This window comes from Triplophysa dalaica, chromosome 7 (assembly GCF_015846415.1).
Source record: "Triplophysa dalaica isolate WHDGS20190420 chromosome 7, ASM1584641v1, whole genome shotgun sequence".
In the NCBI taxonomy this organism is placed as follows: domain Eukaryota; kingdom Metazoa; phylum Chordata; class Actinopteri; order Cypriniformes; family Nemacheilidae; genus Triplophysa; species Triplophysa dalaica.
In genome coordinates, this window is record NC_079548.1 from 5,761,240 (window position 1) to 5,785,588 (window position 24,349).

At 36.8% G+C, this 24,349-nt stretch overlaps 3 protein-coding genes across 3 annotated transcripts; 1 reads left to right on the top strand and 2 right to left on the bottom strand.

Moving 5' to 3' along the window:
• Positions 1 to 23,612, bottom strand: LOC130425806 (zinc finger protein 271-like). The gene is made up of 5 exons (XM_056752207.1): positions 23,557 to 23,612; positions 20,301 to 21,333; positions 20,131 to 20,164; positions 17,352 to 18,097; positions 1 to 1,225 (listed from the first exon to the last, which is right to left on the bottom strand). Exons 2-5 carry the CDS (start codon positions 21,221 to 21,223, stop codon positions 208 to 210), a joined length of 2,721 nt encoding a protein of 906 aa, XP_056608185.1. The 5' UTR covers positions 21,224 to 21,333; positions 23,557 to 23,612; the 3' UTR covers positions 1 to 207.
• LOC130426573 (gastrula zinc finger protein XlCGF57.1-like) lies at positions 5,262 to 8,584 on the top strand. Its single transcript, XM_056753427.1, has 3 exons — positions 5,262 to 5,487; positions 6,306 to 6,508; positions 6,704 to 8,584. The coding sequence occupies exons 2-3, from the start codon at positions 6,454 to 6,456 to the stop codon at positions 8,344 to 8,346; spliced, it is 1,698 nt and encodes a 565-aa protein (XP_056609405.1). The 5' UTR covers positions 5,262 to 5,487; positions 6,306 to 6,453; the 3' UTR covers positions 8,347 to 8,584.
• On the bottom strand, positions 11,917 to 13,944 carry LOC130426584 (oocyte zinc finger protein XlCOF15-like). Its single transcript, XM_056753441.1, has 2 exons — positions 13,849 to 13,944; positions 11,917 to 13,190 (listed from the first exon to the last, which is right to left on the bottom strand). The coding sequence occupies exon 2, from the start codon at positions 13,089 to 13,091 to the stop codon at positions 12,435 to 12,437; it is 657 nt and encodes a 218-aa protein (XP_056609419.1). The 5' UTR covers positions 13,092 to 13,190; positions 13,849 to 13,944; the 3' UTR covers positions 11,917 to 12,434.
• Positions 23,613 to 24,349: the final 737 nt, after the last annotated feature.

Here is a 24,349-nt window from a genome sequence, read left to right on the forward strand (position 1 = left end):
TGGGAAAAAAATGAAGGTGTTTAATATAAGTATATGTATATGGCTATGTACAGTATATACGTCCATATCTATTTACATGTATATGGTTAAAACCACAGGTTGAACCAAAAATCATCACTTATACAAATAATGTATTTATCTCTGTGAGTAAATGAACAAAAAAAATCTACATTTGGAGGTGAAAACTCTTTCCATACTGAGTTATGTTCATGGATGCTCTCCAGCATGAGTTCTCATATGCTGATTAATTGTCGATTTGCGTCTGAAGCTCTTTTCACACCGAGGACACGTGTACGGGCGCTCTCCAGTGTGAATTCTCAAGTGCTCCTCAAGATTTATTTTCAGTCTAAAACTCTTTTCACACTGAGGACATGTGTATGGGCGCTCTCCAGTGTGAATTCTGATGTGCATCTCAAGCGTTGCTTTGCGTTTGAAACCCTTTCCACACTGAGTACACGTGTATGGGCGCTCTTCAGTGTGAATCCTCAAGTGCAGTTTAAGATTGTTTTTCTGTCTAAAACCCTTTCCACACTGAGGACATGTGTACGGGCACTCTCCAGTGTGAATTACCAAGTGCTCCTCAAGCGTTGCTTTTTGTTTAAAACTCTTTCCACACTGTGGACATACATATGGGCGCTCTCCAGTGTGAATTCTCGTATGGATCACAAGATTTGATTTATTTCTGAAACTCTTTCCACACTGAGGACATACAAACGGGCGCTCTCCAGTGTGAATTCTCATATGTGCTGCAAGATTTGATTTACTTGTGGAACTCTTTCCACACTGAGGACATGTGTATGGGCTCTCTCCAGTGTGAATTCTCATGTGTCCCTCAAACTGACTTTTGTGTTTGAAACTCTTTGCACACTGAGAACATTCGTATGGGCGCTCTCCAGTATGAATTCTCATATGTGCCTTAATATTTGATTTACCTTTGAAACTCTTTCCACACTGGGGGCATGTGTATGGGCACACCCCGGTGTCAGTTCTAGTGTGGCTCTCAAAATGACATCTGTATTTGAAACACTTTCCACACTGAGGGCAGATGAGAGGCTTCCCATCTTCTGTGATTTGCTTTCTTTTCGTTGAGAAAATCTCGTCCTTCTCCCCACTACTTGAAGACATTTCTAGCATTAAAAGATTCTGAGCGGTCTGACACTGATGTTTCTCCTCAACTTCATTCATGGTTTCACTGAACATCACTGTGTGGTATGGTGGAACAGACCTGCCAAAACAAATAAATAGATTTACACATTTACAACTTTTAAGAAAATATTTTAACAAAAGAGGTTAAAATATTATCTGTGACAGATTAAACATGGGGTGCAGCAGGGTCTACATTTTCAGTTTAAACTGACTTGGAGGGATACACCCAAAAATGAACATTCTGTCATCATTAACTCAACTTTGATTTGGTCCAAACCTTCGTTGAACGAAAAAGATATTTTGAAGAATGTAGGACAGCAAACAGATCTGGGGCAATTTTGACTCTTTGCATTTTTTTTTTTCTTTGGAAGTCAATGGGGGGCATGCTCTGTTTGGTCAGAAGCATTCTTCCAAATATCTTTCTCTGTGTTCATCAGAACAAATACGTTTTATACAGCTTTGGAACAACTTGAAGGTGAGTGAATCAAGAGAGAATTTCATTTTTGGGTGCACTGTCCCTTTAAGTTAGTTTAACTAGTATGATATAATCATTTGTAGAATTCCTGTAGCTCAGTGGTAAGAGCATTGCGTTAACAACGCACGGTTGTGGGTTCGATCCCAGGGGATTGCACATACCTATGTAAAATGTATAGGATAAAGTAATGTCACTTTGGATAAAAGCGTCTGCCAAATGCCTAAATGTAAATGTAGAATTACTTAAATCTAAAGAGGAGCTGTATTTTAATGTGTCTAACTGTTAACCACCTTCTTTTCATGTTTGTTGTAACAATGTGTGAACACAGCTTTGCTACACACCCAAAAGTAATTTTTCTATAACAAGAACAAAGCAAAGTTTTAGGGCATATTAAGTAGGCAAAATAGGACACAATATGAGTAAAGCGCATGTACCATGACTATAAAAACCCATCAATGATGCTCAGGTATTAAAATTACCATGGCAACAACACCCGAAGAAAAAAGAGGTCTGCATATTTATATGTGCAAGCATTTCCAGCGCGGCTGCAGAAAGTGCTTCCAAAAATACACTTCATTGTAGTATTATGAAGCCTAACTTATGTTTATAATAAAAGGGTAACGTTACACTGTCGTTACACAAATAATTTGACGTGGCTAACATTAGCAAGTAAACTTGACATTATGTATCACATCTACAGATAGATTGAAGAGGTCTTCAAAGACACACAGGTACGTTTTAGTCTCAACTATAACATTTAAAATACTCTGCAAACATGACATTTTGTTGTTTTTACCTCAAATATTGCTGAGCAGAAAACACGCTGGGTTAGCGCAGCTTCGCTGTTGTTGTCGTACTCTTTCATTTACCTGATATTACCGTAATGATAGTTAAACGCGCGCACTCTCACTCGTCCCCAGTCAAAAACGCGATCGATAGAAAATCACTGTTTTAGGATGGACAGCTGAAATCATGTGGTATCATTTCGGAAACACGAGCTGGTTGCGTAATTGTGAGATTTTACAGCAATTAATCCAGACCGTGGCTGAACTCAGTAATTATTTCTTCTTCTTCTTCTTTCCTACCGTGTTCTCAGGCATTGTGTACTCGGCTCCCTCTAGCGGCTTACCATAGACACCGCAGTAATGTATTGATCATTTTTGGTAATTTCATGATTTACCAGTTGGCAATGTATCTGGCACGTAATTTCCTTACCATGAAATTACCAATTAATTTCGTTCGCCTGCATAAACTCCTGACGTTACAAGTTAACCAAGGACAGTCCAGTTACGTACTATATTCGTACCAATTTAGTTATGACATGACCTACGGGTAACGTAAGTGGCACGTTCTTGGCACGTAGTTTCACTACCAATAATATTTTGATTAACATCCCTGATAGCCAGGGACCGTACTTTAGTCTAAGGCATTATTATCATGCATAATAATAAAAAACAAATAATATTATTCAATGAGGTTTTCCTTTTTATCCTTTGTGGTCAGATTAGATTACGCAATTTTAAAATATCGTTTACAATAACAACCCAGAGCGCTGGAAAGAAAGAACCTGTGCGTGCCTTCGCCATGCTACTTGGACTCCGCCATTGGGCCAGTGGGTGGTTTGTGGTTCTTCTTCTCTCACATTTTTCACCACCTTACACTTCGAAAACAGGGGAAAACAGGGCCTTGATATAATATTGGCAGAAAAAAAAGGAATTGGACAACGCCAGGAGAAAATAATGGTGATGCTGGAAAAAAATATTATAATAAAATTATTTATAAATTATCACATGCTGATTTTGAGTTTTATGACCTCCTCATTTTATGCCACAAAATGTTACGAAAGCTAAAAAAAATCATAGTTACAAATTGTGAGCAATCATGGTCCATTAGATAAAATGTCTTTCTTTTCATAATTACAAATTGTATAAAAAGTGTATGTTTACTACAGTAATGATGAACCACAGAACTGCATTCAACTCCTTTAGGATAAACACTTTGCTGTAAATCTATTGCATTTTACCCACAATGTGCGTCAAAGACTTTTAAGTGATGGAGAAATTTCATATACATTTTATTTGTTGGGTTTAAAGCCCATGTTGGGTTTTCGACTTCTGTTTAAAAATATTTTTATTACACTTACACATTATTTTGTGTGACCCTTTATACACTCAATGGCATAAACCATATTTGTCAATTTACAACACGTCTCCTTTTTCAGTAAATCATCAGTCTAGATTTGGTGGCAAATTATGTCTCTGTAATGATTTGCAGTACTGTTGTTAAATTGGGGGGGGGGGGTTGTTGTTCATCATCAACACCTTCATCAAACACATAAGGTCGATCACATGGCTCCAAGCAAATGTTTTGCAGAATGCAACATGCTGAGACTTTTAAACTTATGTTTCGAATGTTTTACGACAGCAGGTATCAGAGCCTCCAGAACTTTGATTTCATTATGCCACAATAACACTACACAAACATAATTTAGCTTTCTGTTGAAGCATTTGTGTCAGATGTTCAAGCGCCCCTTATCCCAATATGGTCTCATTAGTTGGGGCAACAAAGGGTAGGCAAATTCTCCAATGATGTTCATTCCCTCAGGGACCAGGGACAGTGAATCCTCTTCAAGAAGATGAGCAACCTCAATGAGACGAAATGCCCTAGCATCATGCCAACTACCAGGGTGACCCACACTGATATGGCAGAACCGCCGCTGGCTATCACAAAATCCTGTCAGAATTACTAAATACAACTTTTCTGTTGAAGTATGCCAATGGATTATCGCAGTGAGGTCTCCTAATTGGGATGTGACATTTCCAGCCCTTGCCCTGGGGCCAGGAATTGTAATATGCAATGCGGGTATTGACAACCTTACAAAATCATGTAGATGCTTGGCAAGACTTGATTTACTTATAACAAATCTATCTGCCACCCCCGATATGACTCTTGGTTGGACAGTGTCGACAGGCATTTGTAAGCGGCAATTTGTCCGTTGCACATTCATGTAAACTGGACCAAGTGTTGTAATGAGATCTTGTATAGTAAGATGTAAAATAGATTATCATGATAAAATAAACCATTGTAATATTTATGTGGCTTTCTTATTACACACCCCTACATGTCCATTGGAAAGCCTAAAAGTGACTTTTAAATTCTTTGTTTGATTTTAGACAGAGACAACAAAATTGAGTATACTGGGAACATCTTTAAATAGTTGACAAATATACCGTACATGTGTCCTAGGTGTGACAGCACAAATTAGAAAACAAATAATTAATAATATATTATTTATAAGCAAGACATTTTACAGAATACAAAGTAACATAAAATGTAGTCAACTTTCATAGGACAGATTTTCCCCTAATCACAAGACTAAGAATGTGTAACACTTATCTCAATGTTACACTTCATATTATGGGTAAACACAACTCTGGTTTATGTAGTTTATTACAGGAAAGAGAAATGGAAGAGCGTGTTTTGAGAAATATGATCAGGTGAGAATTTGTCTATTAGGAGATATGCAAGCTTTAGGTATCACAGAATTTACATTGATAAATATTTCAAAGAGGCATCTTCGTATCTTCGTCCAGCACAGTAGGTGGCGTAATGACCCTTTACAGTTAGTTTGCAAGCCGCCTATACGACCACAGAAGAAGAAATCATTTTACCGCAATAAAATTCTCCAACCGACGAGGGTTCACGCCTGACCGAGCGATGCTTCTACAAAATCCCGTCCGAAAAAGAAAACCCAGAAAGGGGGGATTTGTGGATTTTGTGTCATAAACGTGCCGCGGTTCACATGAAGGGGAAACAATGGCAGCGCCCATAGCACTCTCGTATTTGCAGTAAATACGTCACCAAAGGTATTCTGACGTAAACACCGGTGTTTTAATCAAAGTATTTTTAGCTAAGAATCATATCTTGACGTAATTTTCTTACTTGGATTGTTGTTGTTGACGACGAGGCAACCAACTCCTGTATTTGGTTACACTCACTGTTAGCTAAAGCTAGCTTAAGTTTTGTAAGGCTGTGACAGACTTACAGTAAATGAACTGAAATGCAATGATTTGCTTATCCTTGGATACATGTGATTGGATACATGTGTGATACTAATAAAAGAAAAATATAGTTTGAAATATCACTATAGTCAAATTATGTATAATCTTTTCTAAGGGGTACCAACAAATGTGTCCAGGCCATTTTAGAATATCGTTTTGGGATAAGCAATAATTCATCTCTTTCCAAAGCTCCTTTGCTTTATTCTATGACATACCAAAATATATACTTGATACAATAGCTTTTAATTTCATCACCATTTAGGAGAAATTAAGCATTATTTCAATGAGCTGTAAGGGTATCAACAAATGTTTAGCAGGTCTGTATAAAATATTGCATTTCTATCAACAGATCATCCCATAAATTACACACTTGACCTTTAAAGTCCGAGTTAAAATATGTATTTTGAGTTTGTCACACAAACAGGCTTTGTAGGCAGCGTCACCACTAGATGTTGCTTAAAATTACACATTGGTCCTGTAGAGATATTTACTTGAGGACTTAATGCAGTTGTGCTTTTATATATATGCGACCTGTTGTTGCCATGGTGAACTATTATAGCATAGCTATAATAAGATTTATTAGATTTATTTAAGACAATAAGATTTTTTTTTTCTTTTGGCAGGTCTGTTCCACCATTAAACACAGAGGTATTCAATAAATACAGGAATAATTCTGCTAGTCCTACAAGCGAAGGGACCACTTCTTTCAAAAGTAATATTGAAGCAAATCCATTGTGACACAGTTTTGTACAAAATTTTAAGATTAAAGCCATGAGGGATCCAGACACATGCATAATGAAGGATGAAGATACTGAGGAACGAAAAGGTTGGTGTCCATTCCTGATTCTTCAATAATGATTGGTGTGAAAGCTCATGAGTTTTAGTCATTTAAATCGAGATCATAAGAGTTTTTATCTGCCTTATAAAAGTATAGCAAGCATCTAAGACTTTATGATTTTATGGTCATGGGAATTCAAAAACACCAGGTTGTAATCGATAATATAAAATCATTTCATTTCAGATGAGTTAACGGATGAAGGTGATGAACAGAATGAAGTTGAGGAGAAACATGAGTGTAAAAAAACTCAGAATTTTGTTATGCTAGAAATGTCTTCTAGTAGTTTGCAAAAGAACAATCATTTCTCACCAAAAGGAAAGCAAAGGACAGAAGCAGGCAACTCTTTCACCTGCCCTCAGTGTGAAAAGAGTTTCAAACAAAAACGTTGTCTACAGGACCACATGAGAGTTCACACTGGAGAGCGACCCCACACATGTTCCCAATGTGAAAAGAGTTTCAGAAAAAAAAGTCATCTTAAGGTGCACATGATCATTCACACTGGAGAGTGCCCATATGCATGTTCTCAGTGTGGCAAGAGCTTCAATCGTAAAACAACTCTTGATGTGCATATGAGAATTCACACTGAAGAGCGCCGGTTCACATGTCCTCAGTGTGAAAAGAGTTTCAAGCACAAATCAGCGCTTGTGGAGCACATAAGAATTCACACTGGAGAGCGTCCATACACATGTTCTCATTGTGGAAAGAGTTTCAAACACAAATTGACACTTGTGGAGCACATGAGAATTCACACTGAAGAGCGCCCACACACGTGTTCTCATTGTGGTAAGAGTTTCAAACAAAAATCAGCGCTTGGGGTGCACATGAGAATTCACTTGGAGGAGCGCCCATACGCATGTTCTCATTGTGAAAAGAGTTTCAAACGCAAAACAATTCTCGATGTACACATGAGAATTCACACTGGAGAGCGCCCATACACATGTCCTGAGTGTGGAAAGAGTTTCAAGCACAAATTCCATCTTGAGGAGCACATGAGAATTCACTGTGAAGAACGACCATACACATGTTATCAGTGTGGAAAGAGTTTCAAACAAAATTCAACGCTTAGGCTGCACAGGGGAATTCACTTGGAAGAGCGCCCATATGCATGTTCTCAGTGTGGAAAGAGTTTCAATCGCAAAATAATTCTTAAAATGCATATGAGAATTCACACTGGAGAGCGCCCATACGCATGTCCTGAGTGTGGAAAGGTTTTCAAGCACAAATTCCATCTTGAGGAGCACATGAGAATTCACTCTAAAGAACGACCATACACATGTTCTCAGTGTGGAAAGAGTTTCAAACAAAATTCAACGCTTGGGCTGCACATGAGAAGTCACTCTGAGGAGCGTCCATACGCATGCCCACAGTGTAGAAAGACTTTCAAGTACAAATCAGGACTTTGGAAGCACATAAGAATTCACACTGGAGAGCGCCCATACGAATGTCCTGAGTGTGGAAAGAATTTCAAGCACAAATTGAATCTAGAGGAGCACATGAGAATTCACTCTAAAGAACGGCAACATACATGTTCTCAGTGTGGAAAGAGATTCAAAAAAAATTCTATGCTTGCGCTGCACATGAGTAGTCACTCTGAGGAGCGTCCATATGCATGCCCACAGTGTAGAAAGACTTTCAAGTACAAATCAGGACTTTGGAAACATGTGAGAATTCACACTGGAGAGAGGCCACACACATGTCCTCAGTGTGGAAAGTGTTTCAAGCGCAAAGCAAATCTTGAGGAGCACATACAAATTCATAATGGAATTGGTCCAATTGTAGTCATTGATGACTCATACAAAGCCTGTTCACTGGCATCTCTTCTCTGAAAGTGAAGCAGATACAGGCAAAAGATAACCCCAACAGCTTTTGATGATTATATAGTTATATTCAGAAATCAATAATTACAGTGCTAGTTAAAATTTCTGATGTAAATTTGCCGTTTTTATATATCAAGAATTCACATTATTACTTGTAGAAAAAAAATTCTGTATCAGGAATGATTATTTTTACTATAAAAAATATCTAATGAATAATCCTGAGAATTAATAAATATTATTTCATGCAGCTTGCATATAGTGTTGTTTTTTGGCGGCCTGTTTTAATTTTTGTTTTAGTCTAGTCTGTGTGTCAAGCTGTCATTTGAGTTTTATTAGTTTTAGTCACATTCACACTCTTTTTAGTCTAGTCAAATTTCAGTCGACTAAAGGTCTGAGCATTTTTGTCTTATTTTAGTCAGAATTATCAATGCATATTTTAGTCTAGTTTTAGTAAATGAAAAATGTTTTTTTGTCTCTTTTTTTAGTAATGCAATTCTATTTAACCTAGTCAGTATAGTATAAGTACCTAGTAGTATAGAAGAAACCAAAATTTTCTTTTAGCAAAACCCATTTCAAACAAGGTTATCTTATGATATTATTGTTACCTTATAGATTCAGAATAAATCCATTCCAGACACGGAAGACGCTCTGATTTGAATTTACGGCCATCGGTAGGGGAGGGAATCTCTAGGCTTGACACGCTACGATTCGATTATGATTTCGAGGGCTAAGAGGCGATGAAAAAACGATTCTCTTTTTCCAATACAAATTTTATTTTTCAATTCAAGTTTATTTATATAGCGCTTTTCACAATGTGAATTGTTCCAAAGCAGCTTTACAGGAGCAAACAGGAAAAACAGAAAGGTAAAACACAGCACAGTGCATGGTGTTTATAAAATCAAGCAAGATCATTCTAATAAATAATATCTAATTAATAAAAAAAGTCTTACTGTGTGACAATTAAATTGTAGTATTAGTGACTTCCAATATCCTTTATTAATAAAACAAATAGAAGTGATTTCGCAAGTCAGCTGGTAGGTTATAGTTGCCAGCATTGCAAAGAACTAACAGGAAACACTGCTCTCAGTGACCTGTAGTAGCATTCATAATTCAGTAATGAATGCAGACTTTTTTTGCACATAGCACTGGAGCTAGAGAGGTTTAAAGTTTGTAAGCACAGGCCAAACAGTAGGAGCACAAGTATAAATTACATCATTAAAAAAAAAATGATGCAAGTGCAGTTTATCACGATTTCCTGTAGCTCAGTGGTAAAAGCATTGATTATGGGTTCAATCCCATGGGATTGCATCTACCTATGTATAAACCGTAGAAAAACGTTGTGCACCGGTTTGAGATTGAATGTGCCCCTGGTAAGGCTTAGAAGTGGCAACAAAATACAGCTCTTAGTGGGCTTCAAGCAGACCAATCACAGCCCGTGCAGTACACATCGCATTGTAGGCTTCGGCAAAGGTCAGACGCAGAAGTAAAAATCACACTTTACATGGAAGGTACCTGCGCTGTTTGTAGATAGAAATAGTTAATTCTAAGAAAATAAAAACATAATGCTAAACACATAGTTATGTATATTATGTAGCATTTCTTTCAATAGATCCTCCAAAAAATTACACTTTAAGCGCATGCAACTTGGCTGTTAAAAATATGAAAAAAAACATCAATTAAGCAATTCACCGTATTAAAAAACAACACCGATAAAAAAAGAACTGCATATGTTTCACAATAGAACTGGTAGTAGGAGTATACTGAAAAAAAGCAACATGGCTGGAGAAAGTGTCTTCAAAGTTACACTTCATAAATAATATTAATGTGTTCAAATCTTTAGGAAATGACCTTGTAATTTTGCATCACATCTACATTTGGCTTGAAGAGGTCCTTGAAGATATGTATAATTGATAAACATACGACCATGATTTAGTCTCAACTATAACAGTCAAAATAACCTGAAAACATCCCGTTGTGTTTAACTACAATATCAAACATTATTTAAGTTCATTCTACCTAATTTCATAGAAATTATAAATTAAATATTGGAGTCGCGCTCGCTAAGATTTGGTAAGAACTTAATTTAATAGTACTCAAATTTAAAAGTTCTGCTTACTCAAATCAAGGACCTCTAAAACTCAAAATGTTTGAGTATTGCCAATTTATCCGGGTGCGAGGTTCACTGCATAAACTTATAATCAATGTTGTTGCTGTTTACTTTTGACATATTCGTGAATTTACACCGGTCTGTTACTGCAGGGATATTTTCACGCCACTTAACATGACTCGCCCAAAACGAAACGTGATTGGTTGCTTTACCATTCAGTGATGTGGCCTCTTGGGCAGGCCTTTGCCGAAGAAAGCGGCGATAAGTTCCAGACCTTCAGTAGGAAGTTTTAAAATGACAAGAGGGTGAGTAAATCATGAGAGAATTTTCATTTTTGTGTGAACTATACCTTTAAAGTCTGAACTGAGCACCTGTGACAGTGGAATTTGTAGTTGTAAAGTCACAGATGTGGATCTGTGAAATAAAGATTTTGTTATAATCTGCAGTTTTCTTTACTAACTTTATTACATCACCACAGTTTTACCTCTTAAGAGTCTTTATTGGAGGTGCGCAAATCCTGTTGTTTCTGATTTAAGGATCATGCCTCTGGCCTAATCACAGCCATGCTGATATAGTTCCGTAAATTGCATTATTATGTGACTATGAAGATTTTTCTTTAAATCCATGCAGCAGATGTTTTTAAGAAAAGCTTGACAAATTATTTTTTACAATTTAACTGTTAATCTGTAAACATTCTTACTGTCAGTTTAATGGGCCAATGTTAGCACCCTTACCTAGAAACACATGCTAGGACTTTCTTACGTGTGTTGATGGAGTTAATGGGGAAGTGATCTGTTGTTTTTGTCTTTTTGATAATTTATGTTTATTGTTTAATTTAAAATAAATTACATTAGTATGGTGTACACATGGCACATTTGAGCAGCATCAAACAATAATTAACCATATCATGCTGCTGCAGTTTAAAGATGGCTTTTGTTGATGTAAATAACATTTTACTGTCTAAAATGTGTTTAAATATAAGTATTTGAAGAAAATGCACATTAAAGACAATGCACACGTAATGTTTTGCCTTAGTTTTGGCTACCTAAAACTAAAAGTTTAGTTTAGTTTCTACGCTATGTCTATAGGCCATACATCTCTTAAAGCAGAGCGTTCATGTTAACATTTCGGTAGCTAGACAGTTCTGCAACCGTGCTTTATGTATACAGTACATATTTTATTTGTATTAATTTTTTTTTACCAGTTGCTATAATTATTATGTTTGCAGGTCAATTACTCAACAGTTATTGATTCAATTTCATGATTTCAGGTTTATGTTGTTTCTGTTGAAACCGTCCATAAAGAAAATGAATATATAAAAAAGCTAACTTACATTCTGGAAGTTAAACAAATGTGTTGCCTATTTAACACACAGCAACACTTATTGTGTGGAAGCCTTATAACACCCTCAACACGCATTCATTTATCTGCTATTTACATACAGCGACAAAGAAAACACTCATACACGGATATGAAGTGATTCTGATTTAATAATAAATATATGGTGAGAGAACACTTTTAGACAACCACCACTGGCAGGTTTATGTAGATTTTTTAATTAATAACACTGATGAATAGAGATAGTAACAGCATATTTCAAACTATGTCATTAATAGAAGACAGACTCTATTTGTCACTTTACAACTGTTAAACTGAGATTATTATAGCGAGGAAGTTCTTGGACTGATGATTTCAGGTTTGCATGCAGGTGAAAATTGTGAACATATAAAAATTCTAAGAAAACAACAATGACATTTAAACTGTTTTACTGCTTTAAATCAACATGAAAACAAAAGTGACCCTGTTTACTTCATACATGTCAGGTCTTCAGATTCATATCAGTCACTCTGCAAACGGCTTTTGGCTTTAATACATTAGAGTTTGCACTGCAGAAGATTTTATGTATAATATCTCTGTAATATAGCATAAAAAACATCTCTTTTGTCTTTCATTTACGACTCCTTCCACACTGAATGCATGTTCATGGACACTATCCAATGTGAAGTCTAATATGTGACTCAAAAGTTGATTTCTCTATGTATCTCTTTTCACACTGAGGACATACATATGGGCGCTCTCCGGTGTGAATTTTCACATGCTCGTCAAGCGATGATTTGTGTTTGAAACTCTTTCCACAATAAGCGCATATGTATGGGCGCTCTTCCGTGTGAATTCTCACGTGCACTTTAAGATTAATTTTCTGTGTGAAACTCTTTTCACACTGAAGACATGCGTATGGACGCTCTCCTGTGTGAATTCTCATGTGCTCCTCAAGCGTTGACTTCAGTTTGAAACTCTTTCCACAATGCGAACACGTGAATGGGCGCTCTTCCGTGTGAATTCTCATGTGCACCTTAAGGTGATTTTTCTGTGTAAAACTCTTTTCACACTGAGGACATACATATGGACGCACTCCTGTGTGAATTCTCATGTGCTGGTCAAGCGTTGATTTGAGTCTGAAACTCTTTCCACACTGAGGACACGTATATGGGCGCTCTTCAGGGTGCATTCTCAGGTGTCTCTCAAGACGACCTTTGTGTTTGAAACACTTTCCACATTGGGGACATGTGTAGGGCTTCCCTGATTCTGTGGTTTGATTTCTTTTTGGAAAGAAACTCATGCTCTTATGCAAACTACTAGAAGACATTTCTATCAATACAAGATTCTGAGGTTTTTGACACTGTTTTTTATCCTCATCTTAATCCATGGCTTCACTGCATATCTCTGTGTTGTAGGTGGAACCGACCTGCCAAAATAAATGCATACATTTTCACATTTACAACTCCTCACCAAATATTTTATCAAAAAGGTTAAAATATGAATTAGGATCGGTAATATGCAAATTGGGCCTTAGGGTTTAAGTTTTCGCATTCAGTTTAAATATGCATGTCCAAAATTATAGTATGTTGAAATAATGATTTAAGAAATAACGAATTAAGAAATACTTAAATGCAAAGAGTAGCTTTATTTTAATGCGCTGTTAACCACTTATTTTGTGTTTGTATGTGCATGCACAATTCGTGTATTGCTATCCCACATACATAAGTGTATACTTTTCCATAACAAAAGCAATGCATGATTTTAGGGTATATTCCCAAAAAGGGACTCAACATGAGTTAATAGCATGAACCATGACGTCATGAAAAAAAACACGCCGCAGAAAAAACTTTTAAAGTTACTCTTCATAAATAGTATCAAAGCATCAAATTAACGTGGACATTTATAAAATAGGCTAAACAAATCAATTCAAACGTGTCTACTTTAGCAAGTAACCATCATATTAGTATGCAGATGGCTTGAAGAGGTCTTCAAAGATAGATACAATTGATAAATATAAACGACCATGATTTAGTCTCAACTATAAGAGTTTAAAAAACCGAAAGATCACTTTGTTATCATTTTACCTCGAACATTGCTGGGCAAACAACACACAGTTAGCGTGGCTTCTCGTTGCTTCTGATATTACCGTAAATTCATTGATAAGAGCCGCACACTCTTTCACTAACCTGATATTACCGTAATGGTAACTATAGCGACGCTCGTCGTCGTGTTTTTGTCAGCCAACCCGGAAGTTAGCGGCGTAAGGGTTCCCTGGATCGAAAGCCTATGCATTTTTCTCATAGACTTGGATAATCGCAAAAATAAAGCTCTGTACTTAACAAAGGCTTATGAGGCGTACACGTTTTGTCTAGCAAGATCATCTTTACAAGTTGACATCTCATTATTTTACTTTTTTTTTAGCTGAAATACAATCGACAGATGCAAAAAGCTTACACAATGCTATCAACAGACTTCACATTAGGTCGCTCCCCTGATAGCACACCTGCATCATTTCATCTGCAAAACATCTGGCAGATGCTGTTTGCTCATCTGCCCACATCTCTGAGACGTCTGCTGTCAGATGTCATATAGACCTCTAGATGTCTGTAAGATGTGTATGATTTAGAATGGATGTACAACAGACATGTTGTATAGAAGGATGTATAGAAGATGTTTTTTCACGGCAGTTTTTTTCAAGATCTTGTATCTGTGCTATCTGGGTCTAAATTAACGGTACCTCCACCAAGCCTCTGACAACTATTAACTATTAATAATGTATTCCCTGGTGAGAATTGTCTCCCTGAATGTCTCCACATCTACGTTTTAAGAGATTTGTGCACATGTTGCATTATTTGTGAGCTCTATATGTGCGATGATATCTAGCGTCCCTGCCGAAGGAAGTAGTCACTTTAAGCAAGTTGTTATTGGAACCACCATTAAAAATTACATGCCGGTTATAATTGGTGTGTTTTATGTCATAGAAAAAAACTTGAAAATATTTTTCGGATTCATTCACTTAGTAATTACTTACCAGGGAACACATTTTTAATAAAGTTTGAAAGAGTTGTCGGAGTCTTGGTGATTTACTTCTACTGATGGCGTTTCATCTTCAAAAGTAACACATGTTTTGTTAATTTGTAAAGATTATCTTGATAGACAAAACTTGTAAACGTCATAAACATTTATAAATCACAGTGCTTATATTTTGCGATCATCCAAAAGTCTGTGGGAAAAATGCATATGGTCGAGGGAACCAGTGCTCTTACTTCTAGGTTAGGCTACAAAAATGTGTCATCTCTGAGGTACTGGATAGAGAATGGGAACGTGACGTCAGTCACAATGCATCCTGTGAATTGGGGAGACCGATACTTCATTAGAGGTGAAAACGAGTGAGTAAATTTGGACACACATTCGGTCTCTTTGTTCAGGCAGCTTAACAGCTTTATTAAAAATGGAAACTTCATCATTCGATTATTCAGATGAACTGTACACTGAAATGGACAAATCAGCTGGATTAACACAGTTACAGTAAATTATTACCTCCTGGCTCAAATCAGCGGTCACTTTATTACTTGTTGAAGTGTGATTCAGTTCCTTTTCTGCTTATTGTTTGCTCTTGGGTATTGAAGCTAATTTAGGCACTTAAGGTTATTTTATAGATCTAGGTCACTTTAGCGAAGGTGTTATTATCCCAGTGTAAACTGTATGAAAGTAAAGACTTTTCTATTTTCTTGCTCCTCACATAGAGAAAAAGAATGATGATAAAGACTCTGATGGCCTGATAACTATTATGTATATTCTAAGCAATTTGGATAACTGCAAAATGCATGCAGGAGTTGCAGATAATTTGCTATGTACTTTTCTTGAAATGTACTGCAACAGTGTCAGGGGTTAAGCCTTCTAATTTATTTTGTAGACCAATTCTAATTTAAACAGAATTTGCCAACTAAACATGAGGGTAATTGCAGTAACATTTTCTATTTGGTCATATAGACGGTATCTTAACAACATAAACAAATATTTTTGTGACCCCAACTCAATTCCAGTACACATTCACAAACAAAAGAGTGTCTGTATATTATTTCCGATAACAATCAAAAGAAGCCTAGTAGAACCGTTAGGCTACTTACCTAAACTTGTCTCTCTGATACTTAGAATTTAGACTAGTAAAGTCTCAAACACTTTGATAAACATTTCTATTTTCTCGACCAGTGTAAGACTACTGTTTTCTATATGATCCAAAGAAACCCCCTGCACAACTCACACCACCACGTGACTTTGCAAGAAAGTGTGTGGAAGCTGTTTAACATGTTGACTACGTATCAATCTGCGATTTACATTCAGCAAAGACAACAACAAAAAACGCCGACACAGTGATTCTGATTCAATGGATGTATTATATAGTGAAAGAAAAATGTTAGACAAACAACAATGATCTCTGTGAACTTAAATTAATTAAATTGGAATGGAGATAGTAACAGCATATTTCAAAATATTAGATCAATAGAAGACAGAATCAAGCAGTCACTTCTTTACCCTTAACTAATCTTTATAAAAAAAAAGTATATATATAAATAATTGCATTTGTAGTAGCAGAATTTTGCAATGTTCAATCATATAAAATCCCGGAAGTACAAATAAGGAAATAAGGATACACATCATAGGACTGAACACAACACCAGACAAAAAACAAATTCACAAGAATAACGAGGGCTAGCAACTAGCAAGACACACATGAGAGAGGACTACAAGAGAGTACAAAATAAAAACAATAATCAAGAAGTGTCACAACAAGTTGAAAGTCCAAAAAACACAGAACTTTTTTTATTATTCTACACTCCATACACCACAATGACAAAGCAGACACATGATAACTTGAAATTTGCACAAAATTATTTTTTAAGAATCGTTCACTGTGAGAAACAAGATTCTCTGCTCTGATGAATCTCAGTTTCAACCATCGTGTCTGGAGGAAACCAGGCACTGGTCATCCCCTGCACAATACCATCCCATCAATAATGTGTGGTGGAAACAGCATCATGATGTGGGCGTTTTTCAGCAGCAGGGACTTGGGGATTTACAGAGTTGACTTAGTCACAGAAAACTTAGTCCAGAACATTCAGAACCTCAGAGTGGGCAGAAGGTTTCTTCTCCAACAGGACAATGATCTTAAGCACATAGCTAAAACAATGCAAGATTGACAACTCTGTCTATGAGTGGTTTAGCCAGAGCTTGAAAGCAATTTAAAATCTCTGTTGAAACCTGAGAATGTCTGTCTACTGGTGGTCCCCATTCAACCAGAAAGTGTTTGAAAGGATCTGAGGAGAAGTATGGCAGAAAAAGTGCCAATCCATGATTGTCAATTCATACACAAAAAGACTTGAGGCTGTAAAGGTGCTTTAACCAAGAACTGGGGTAAGGTTTTGAAAACCTATTCTGTGTTCTTATTTTGGTTTCACAAGTTAATTATTTTACTTTGTCTTCATGGTGCAACATAAGGCAGCAACATAACAAAATGTGAAAAAAAATGAAGCCAGATGAATATTTTTATATGCACTGCATTTGAAAGCACATGTGCCTTCAGTGTTTTCTCATGTGCTCCTCAAGATGACTTTTCTGTCTGCAAGACTTTCCACACTGAGCACATGAGTACGGGCGCTCTCCAGTGTGAATTCTGATGTGGACCTCAAAACTAGATTTCTGTATAAAACTCTTTCCACATTGCGGACATGTGTATGGGCGCTCTCCAGTGTGAATTCTGATGTGATTCTTAACGGTTGATTTGCGTTTAAAACTCTTTCCGCAATGAGGACACGCGTATGGCCGCTCTTCAGTGTGAATTCCCATGTGGTCCTCAAGCGTTGATTTGCGTTTGAAACACCTTCCACACTGAGAACATGAATATGGACGCTTTCCATTGTGAATTAACGTGTGCCTGTCAAGCGTTGACTTGCGTTTGAAACTCTCTCCACACTCAAGACACGCGTATGGCCGCTCTTCAGTGTGAATTCCCATGTGGTCCTCAAGCGTTGATTTGCGTTTGAAACACCTTCCACACTGAGGACATGAATATGGACGCTTTCCAGTGTGAATTACTGTGTGCCTGTCAAGCGTTGACTTTTGTCTGAAACTCTTTCCACACTGCGGACATGCGTATGGATGATCTCCAGTGTGAAGTCTCATGTGCACGTTAAGATTCCCTTTCGTTTTGAAACTCCTTCCACATTGAGAACATGTGTATTGGTGCTTTCTGGTATGCATTCTCATGTGGTCCTCAAAATTACCACAAGGTAATTCTTGCATTAAAATGTTCAGAGGTGTCTGATGTTTCTCCTAAACTTCAGTTAATTCATCCCTTTTGTCTTTAAACAAATCTAAAATCAAACAAAAGAACCACATATTTTATATCAGTGTGTTGTTTACACTGTGATGTTTTACAATATTTTCTATCATTCAAATGTTCCCACAACCAGAAAATAAGAACAAAAACACGCCTTAGTTTTATAAGGTAACGTTAGTTAAGTAACACTACACAATATAACTACATAAGATTAGTTATTGCATTTACAAATGCTTATTAATACACTGTTAGTTGTTTATTCATGTTAGTTCGTGATGCATTAACTAATGTTAACAGTTAGATTTTACAAAATGTATTTAGAAATGCTTAAAACAACACGAGCTAAAACAAACTCATTTCAACTTGGTTCAATTTAGCAATATCAGTGCCCTTATCACATCTACAGATGACTTGAAGACGTCTTCAAAGATATATGCAACCGATAAACATACCACCATGGTTTAGTCTCAAGTATAACAGTTAAAATGATCTGAAAACATGACATTTCGTTATGTTTTTACCTTAAACAATGCTGGGCAAACAACTCCGCTTGGTTAGCGCAGCTTCTCTGTGATATTACCGTAAATACAGTGATAAGAAAGCAGCACACTCATACATTGACCTGATATTACCGTAATGATAGTTATACCCTCGCACTCTCAATTGTACGCAGTCAGAAACGCGATCGACGCAGATCGCTAAACGCTTAAATTACCACGTGAAATAAGAAACTAGATTTCAATAAATATTGTGGAGTTGAAGCCATATAACATGTTCAACACAGATTCGTGGAAAAGGGCCAAAACTGTTGCTATTAAATTAAAAGCACGCAAATCCATAGATTATCAATATATGCTGCAGCATTAAGATTTTTACTCATGAAAATAATTAAAGCAGTCAAACTTGTTCATTAAAAAGGGGTGTCACAATACTTTTGTCCATGTGTATACACAATGATGTGGAGACTCGGCTGGATCCAAATGCAAACAGTTTTATTGAATCATAAAATCACAAAGAACTGTAAATAGAATACGGAAATAAGGAGACACATCATATAACTGAACACAACACCGGACAAAGAAATATGACAAAATCAGGGCTATAATTACACAAAATGAACCGGGCTAGCAAGATTAGACACACCTGCGAACTATTCACAGGGAAACCAATAAATACTTGACAACAAAATAAAGCCGGAAGTGACACAACAAAGTAAAAGTCCAAAAAACTGAACGTTTATTACATTAATCTATACACCATAATGACGAATATAAAAACAGATTTGTGACATGGCAAATTTATAAAAAAAAAAAAAACATTACATTGCATAAGTATTCATGGGAGACTTGAAATTTAGCTCAGAAAAATTCCAGTTTTGCTTGTTGATGAAGACACATGAATACTTACGCAATGTACTTATTTACGTTTTCTCCCAAATCGTTTTTTTTTTGTCAGCTCAGTGTATGAAGTGTAGACTGATATGAAAAAAACGAATTTAGTAGTTTAACATAAGCCAGCAACATAACAAAATGTGGAAAAAAAAGGGTCACATGGCATATTTAACAGGCACTGTATATGACTAGGCATATATCCAGTATGTGCATGTTTAGAACCACAGCTTGCAAAATGCAAAAAATGATGATTAAATGCAAAACTCTAGTTTACATTTAGCAGACGCTTTGATCCAAAGCAACTTACACAGAGTTCAGGGAGCAATGAGCGATATGTCATACAGCAGCAATAATACAATAGGTCCTTATACAAAGTTACTTGTTTCAACAAAAGCCAGACCAATACATGTTAAGATGAAGAGAGAGTTTTCTCTTTCATTTGTCTGTCAAGTATTCACAGAAGTGATTTAGTGTTTTTTGAATGTTGTGAGAGATGTGGTTGACCGGAATAAGGTAGGAAGAATGTTCCACCAGGAAGGAGTTGTGAAGGAGCATGTGCGGGAAAGCATTTACTTAACAGAAAATCTACATCCCACAATGAAGGCATGTGGACACCCTTCATTGTGAATTCTCACGTGCACTGCAAGATTTGGTTTGTGCTTGAAACTCCTTTCACATTGAAGACAAACGTATGTGCACTCTCCTGAGTCAATTTCATCTGCTCATCAAGTGTTTTTTTTTTAAATCTCTTTACACACTGAGGACACGTGTATGGGCGTCTTAAGTGTGAATTTTCATGTGCAACTCACGTGTTGATATGTGTTTGAAACTCCTTCCACACTCAGAACATATGTATGGGCGCTCTTCAGTGTGAATTCTCATGTGCATCTTAAGTGATGACTTATCTTTCAAACTTTTTCCACACTGAAGACATGTGTACGGACGCTCTCCAGTGTGAGTTCTCACATGGCCCTCAAAATGACTTTTGTTTGTAAAACTCCTTCCACAATGAGGACAAGTGTATGGACACTCTCCATTGTGAAATCTCATATGTGTCTCAAGATTTGATTTCTGTTTAAAACTTCTTTCACACTGAGGACATACGTATGGACACTCTCCAGTGTGAATTCTCATGTGGTTCTCAAGCGTTGATTTGCGTTTGAAACTCTTTCCACACTGAGGACATGAAAATGGGCGCTCTCCAGTGTGAATTCTCATATGCACCTTGAGATTATTTTCCTGTTTAAAACTCTTTCCACACTGAGGACATGCATATGGACACTCTCCAGTGTGAATTCTCATGTGCTCCTCAAGCGTTGATTTACGTTTGAAACCATTTCCACACTGAGGACACGAGTATGGGCGCTCTCCAGTGTGAATTCTCATATGCACCTTAAGATGGGTTTTCTGTGTGAAACTCTTTCCGCACTGAGGACATGTGTACCGAGACTCTCCAGTGTGAATTCTCATGTGCATCTCAAGCGTTGCTTTCAGATTGAAACTCTTTCCACACTGAGGACATGCGAAAGGGCAATCTCCAGTGTGAGTTCTCATGTGGTCCTCAAGACGACATTTGTATTTGAAACACTTTCCACACTGAGGGCAGGTCAAGGACTTGCCTGCTTTTGATCTTTGCTTTCTTTCTGGAAAGTAAATCTTGCTCTTCTGCAAACTACTAGAAGACATTTCTAGCAGAACAAGATTCTGACACTGATGACTCAACTTCATTCAGTTCATCACTTTCAGTGGTCCCCTTACTTGCAGGATTATAAGAATTATTTCTCTATCTATTGTGAACAACTTCACTGAACATCACTGTGTGGTATGGTGGAACAGACCTGCCAAAATAAATAAATACATTTTCACATTAACAACTTGTAACAAAATATTTTTACCAAAAAGGTAAAAATGTTAATTTGCATAGATAATATGCAAATTAGGCCGCAGGGTCTGAGCTGGTTTAGGTTTAATTTACATGTTGACTCTCACCCTGCCTCCCAATTCTGCATATTACTAAATAACATCAGAATTTTAAATTAGTTTGGCCAAAATAATAGTATGTTGAAATAATGAATCAAGTGAATGAAATACGTGAATGCAAAGAGGAGCTGTATTTTAATGTGTGTAACTATTAACCACTTTTTTATGTTTGTACGTCACAATTGCTGTATACTAATTTGCTACCCTCCAAAAAGTAAACTTTCCATTACAAAAACAATGCATCCGTATTCTAAATTCTTAGTAGGCAAAATTGAAAACCACCTCTATGTCCAAAAGCTTAGGCAGCTAACTTGTTTTCTCAATGCCCAATCAGGCAATGATTCCTGAGGCAGCGTTTGTGCATGAAGGCAGCTCTCAGAGACAGATTCGGACAGGCTTTATAGGCAGCATAACAGAATTCTATTTGAATTATAAACAGAGAGCACCTTTGCAGTAACCAATCACACACATCCACTATTTAAAAGCGTATACATCACTTTCACAGACATTGCCGTAATAACTACATTTTAAAGTTGTGCCTGTGTAAACTTTCATGCAATTTGACTCACAGATATTTCTTCTGATATACGACGCTCGCACCAGACACAGCACAGATACAGAACAAAGTTCTCTTTCGCATCTTATGAGCTATTAAACTGCATTATGCACACAAGATTATGCCCAAAACACAGTGGCTAATGTTGTACGTAAGTGAAGTTACCAGTGGATGTGTATCAGCATTAGCACTAACCTAATAATCCTGATGCCATCATGTTATATTATATGACGCATATATATACACGATGCAGTCTATATATAACCAAAACACTTCACATTAATACAGTTAAAAAACTGGGACTACTACTAAAATTGGGACTTCTTCTGGTCTTATTATTAAAGGCTAAAAAAATGTATCAATAATTATTGTTTATGAAGATTATGAAATATTATATCTATGATACATTTTACAGCTGTATCGCCCAGCCCTAAGCCCAGTTGATTTGTTCTGTAGTTTGTGATTTTTACTCAAAACAATTAAAACTTAATATGTGGAAATTATTTAACATTTCACTGTGGTTGTTTTGTATGTTATTTTACTTTAAATATAAAATTCCTAAATTAGTTGTGTTCACATTTTTCGGTTTTATAAAAAAATATTTATTTTAGGTTTCATTTGTTGTTCACTGCTAACTATTATAATGTTTACGTTCTAAATACAAGCCTGGAAACAATGTCTGGAATTAGTAACATTAAATGTATTTAATAATATTTAAACAATAATTTTGTAGCATTAAAAGTATTACAAGTAGATTACAACAGCGTCATTGAATAAATTACTTCTCGGTTGAGGTCAGAATTAGGGCTGCTCGGGTTTAAGTGACGGTGACGTATTTCCGCTTTAGAGTGGAGCTCCACTCGCCCCATCGGCTGCAGCCAGCCCCTATTTGGGAATTTCTCGGCCACTCTTTTATGAATACTTACGATTAGGACTCTGCTAAAGTACTGTTTTCTCCTACTTAGTATGCAAGTAGGCGTATTGGGAAGCAACATAAGTATACACACGTCCAAATCTCGCGAGAAATAGTCCACCACCCGGTTATTTCTCGCCTACTGTTTCTCGAATACTCACATACTATTCGTTCGCCTACTGCTTTTTGCGTACTGTATAGTACGGAAGTGTGCCATTTCAGATTCAGCCCTTTAGACACTGATTAGCTTGTTCAGGTGTGTTTATTTCGGTTTAGTAAATCTGCAGGGCAGCGGCACTCCAGGACCGACGTTGCCTGTACCTGAGCGCATGCATGCATGGACCATGACATGAAAAAACAACACGGCTGCAAAGGTTACACTTTATAAAGAGTAATAATGAATTAAAGTAACTTAGCTATTTATAAAGTAGGCTAAATAGTCAAACAAATTCATGGCTAACCTTAGCAAATAACCTTGTCATTATGTGCATCTACTACAGTTGGCACGAAGAGATCTTTAAATATAAATATAAATGATAAACATACGACCGTGATTTAGCCTTAAGTATAACAGTAAAAATAACCCAGAAAAACACTTTGTTATGCCTTTACCTCAAACATTGGTTGGCAAAAACTTAGCTCTGTCAGCGCAGCTTCTTTGTTGTTCCTGATATTACCGTAAATACAGTGATAAGTGCCCGACCCTCTCTCGTTGACCTGTTATACCGTAATTATAGTTATATACGCACACTCCCACTTGACCCCAGTCAAACAATATTTTTCTGTACTTTAATGTACGACCCATATAAATTAAATGAATTCATAAGAAAAAGCAAAATTTCCTTCTTGAAGTGAATGAAATGTGTTGCCTTTACCAGCAGATTTATCTGGGCTCAATGAAACGATAAAGAACACTTTTTATCTCTAGTTTTTACAGTTTAATCTGGATCAGAATGATCCGCTAAACATGATCAGATAATCCATTTTACTTTTGTGCTGGTTTTTCAAAGCAAAACCGGATTGGATCACCCTGATCCAGATATACACTTAACTAGCCCTCAGGCTATCATGCTAATGAACAGTAAGATCTAACACAGGGCTATTCAAATCTTACCCTGGAGGGCCGGAGCACTGCAGAGTTTAGATCCAACCCTGATCAAACTTGCACACCTGTGATTTTCTAGCGATACTGAACAGCTTGATTAGCTTGCTCAGGTGTGTTTGATCAGGGCTGGAGCAAAACTCTGCAGTGCTCCGGCCCTCCAGGGTAAGATTTGAATAGCCCTGCCCTACACAATACTCCCACTTAACAGTATGCCATACACTGCACTTTAACTCTAACACAATTCAAACTGAACTACAGGTACACACTGCACTAATACAACCATCTATCTGCTACCACTGG

Excerpts from the sequence above, each read along its gene's own strand:
- LOC130426573 (XM_056753427.1), top strand. The coding sequence starts at position 6,454 with ATGAGGGATCCAGACACATGCATAATGAAGGATGAAGATACTGAGGAA. Across the intron at positions 6,509-6,703 it reads AGATACTGAGGAACGAAAAG|ATGAGTTAACGGATGAAGGT; the intron begins GTTGGTGTCCAT and ends ATTTCATTTCAG.
- LOC130426584 (XM_056753441.1), bottom strand. The coding sequence starts at position 13,091 with ATGTCTTCTAGTAGTTTGCATAAGAGCATGAGTTTCTTTCCAAAAAGA.
- LOC130425806 (XM_056752207.1), bottom strand. The coding sequence starts at position 21,223 with ATGAAGTTGAGTCATCAGTGTCAGAATCTTGTTCTGCTAGAAATGTCT. Across the intron at positions 20,165-20,300 it reads AAACACATATCAACACGTGA|GAGTTTCAAGCACAAACCAA; the intron begins GTTGCACATGAA and ends TCAATGTGAAAG. Across the intron at positions 1,226-17,351 it reads CTTGAGGAGCACATGAGAAA|GTCTGTTCCACCATACCACA; the intron begins ACACTGAAGGCA and ends TTGTTTTGGCAG.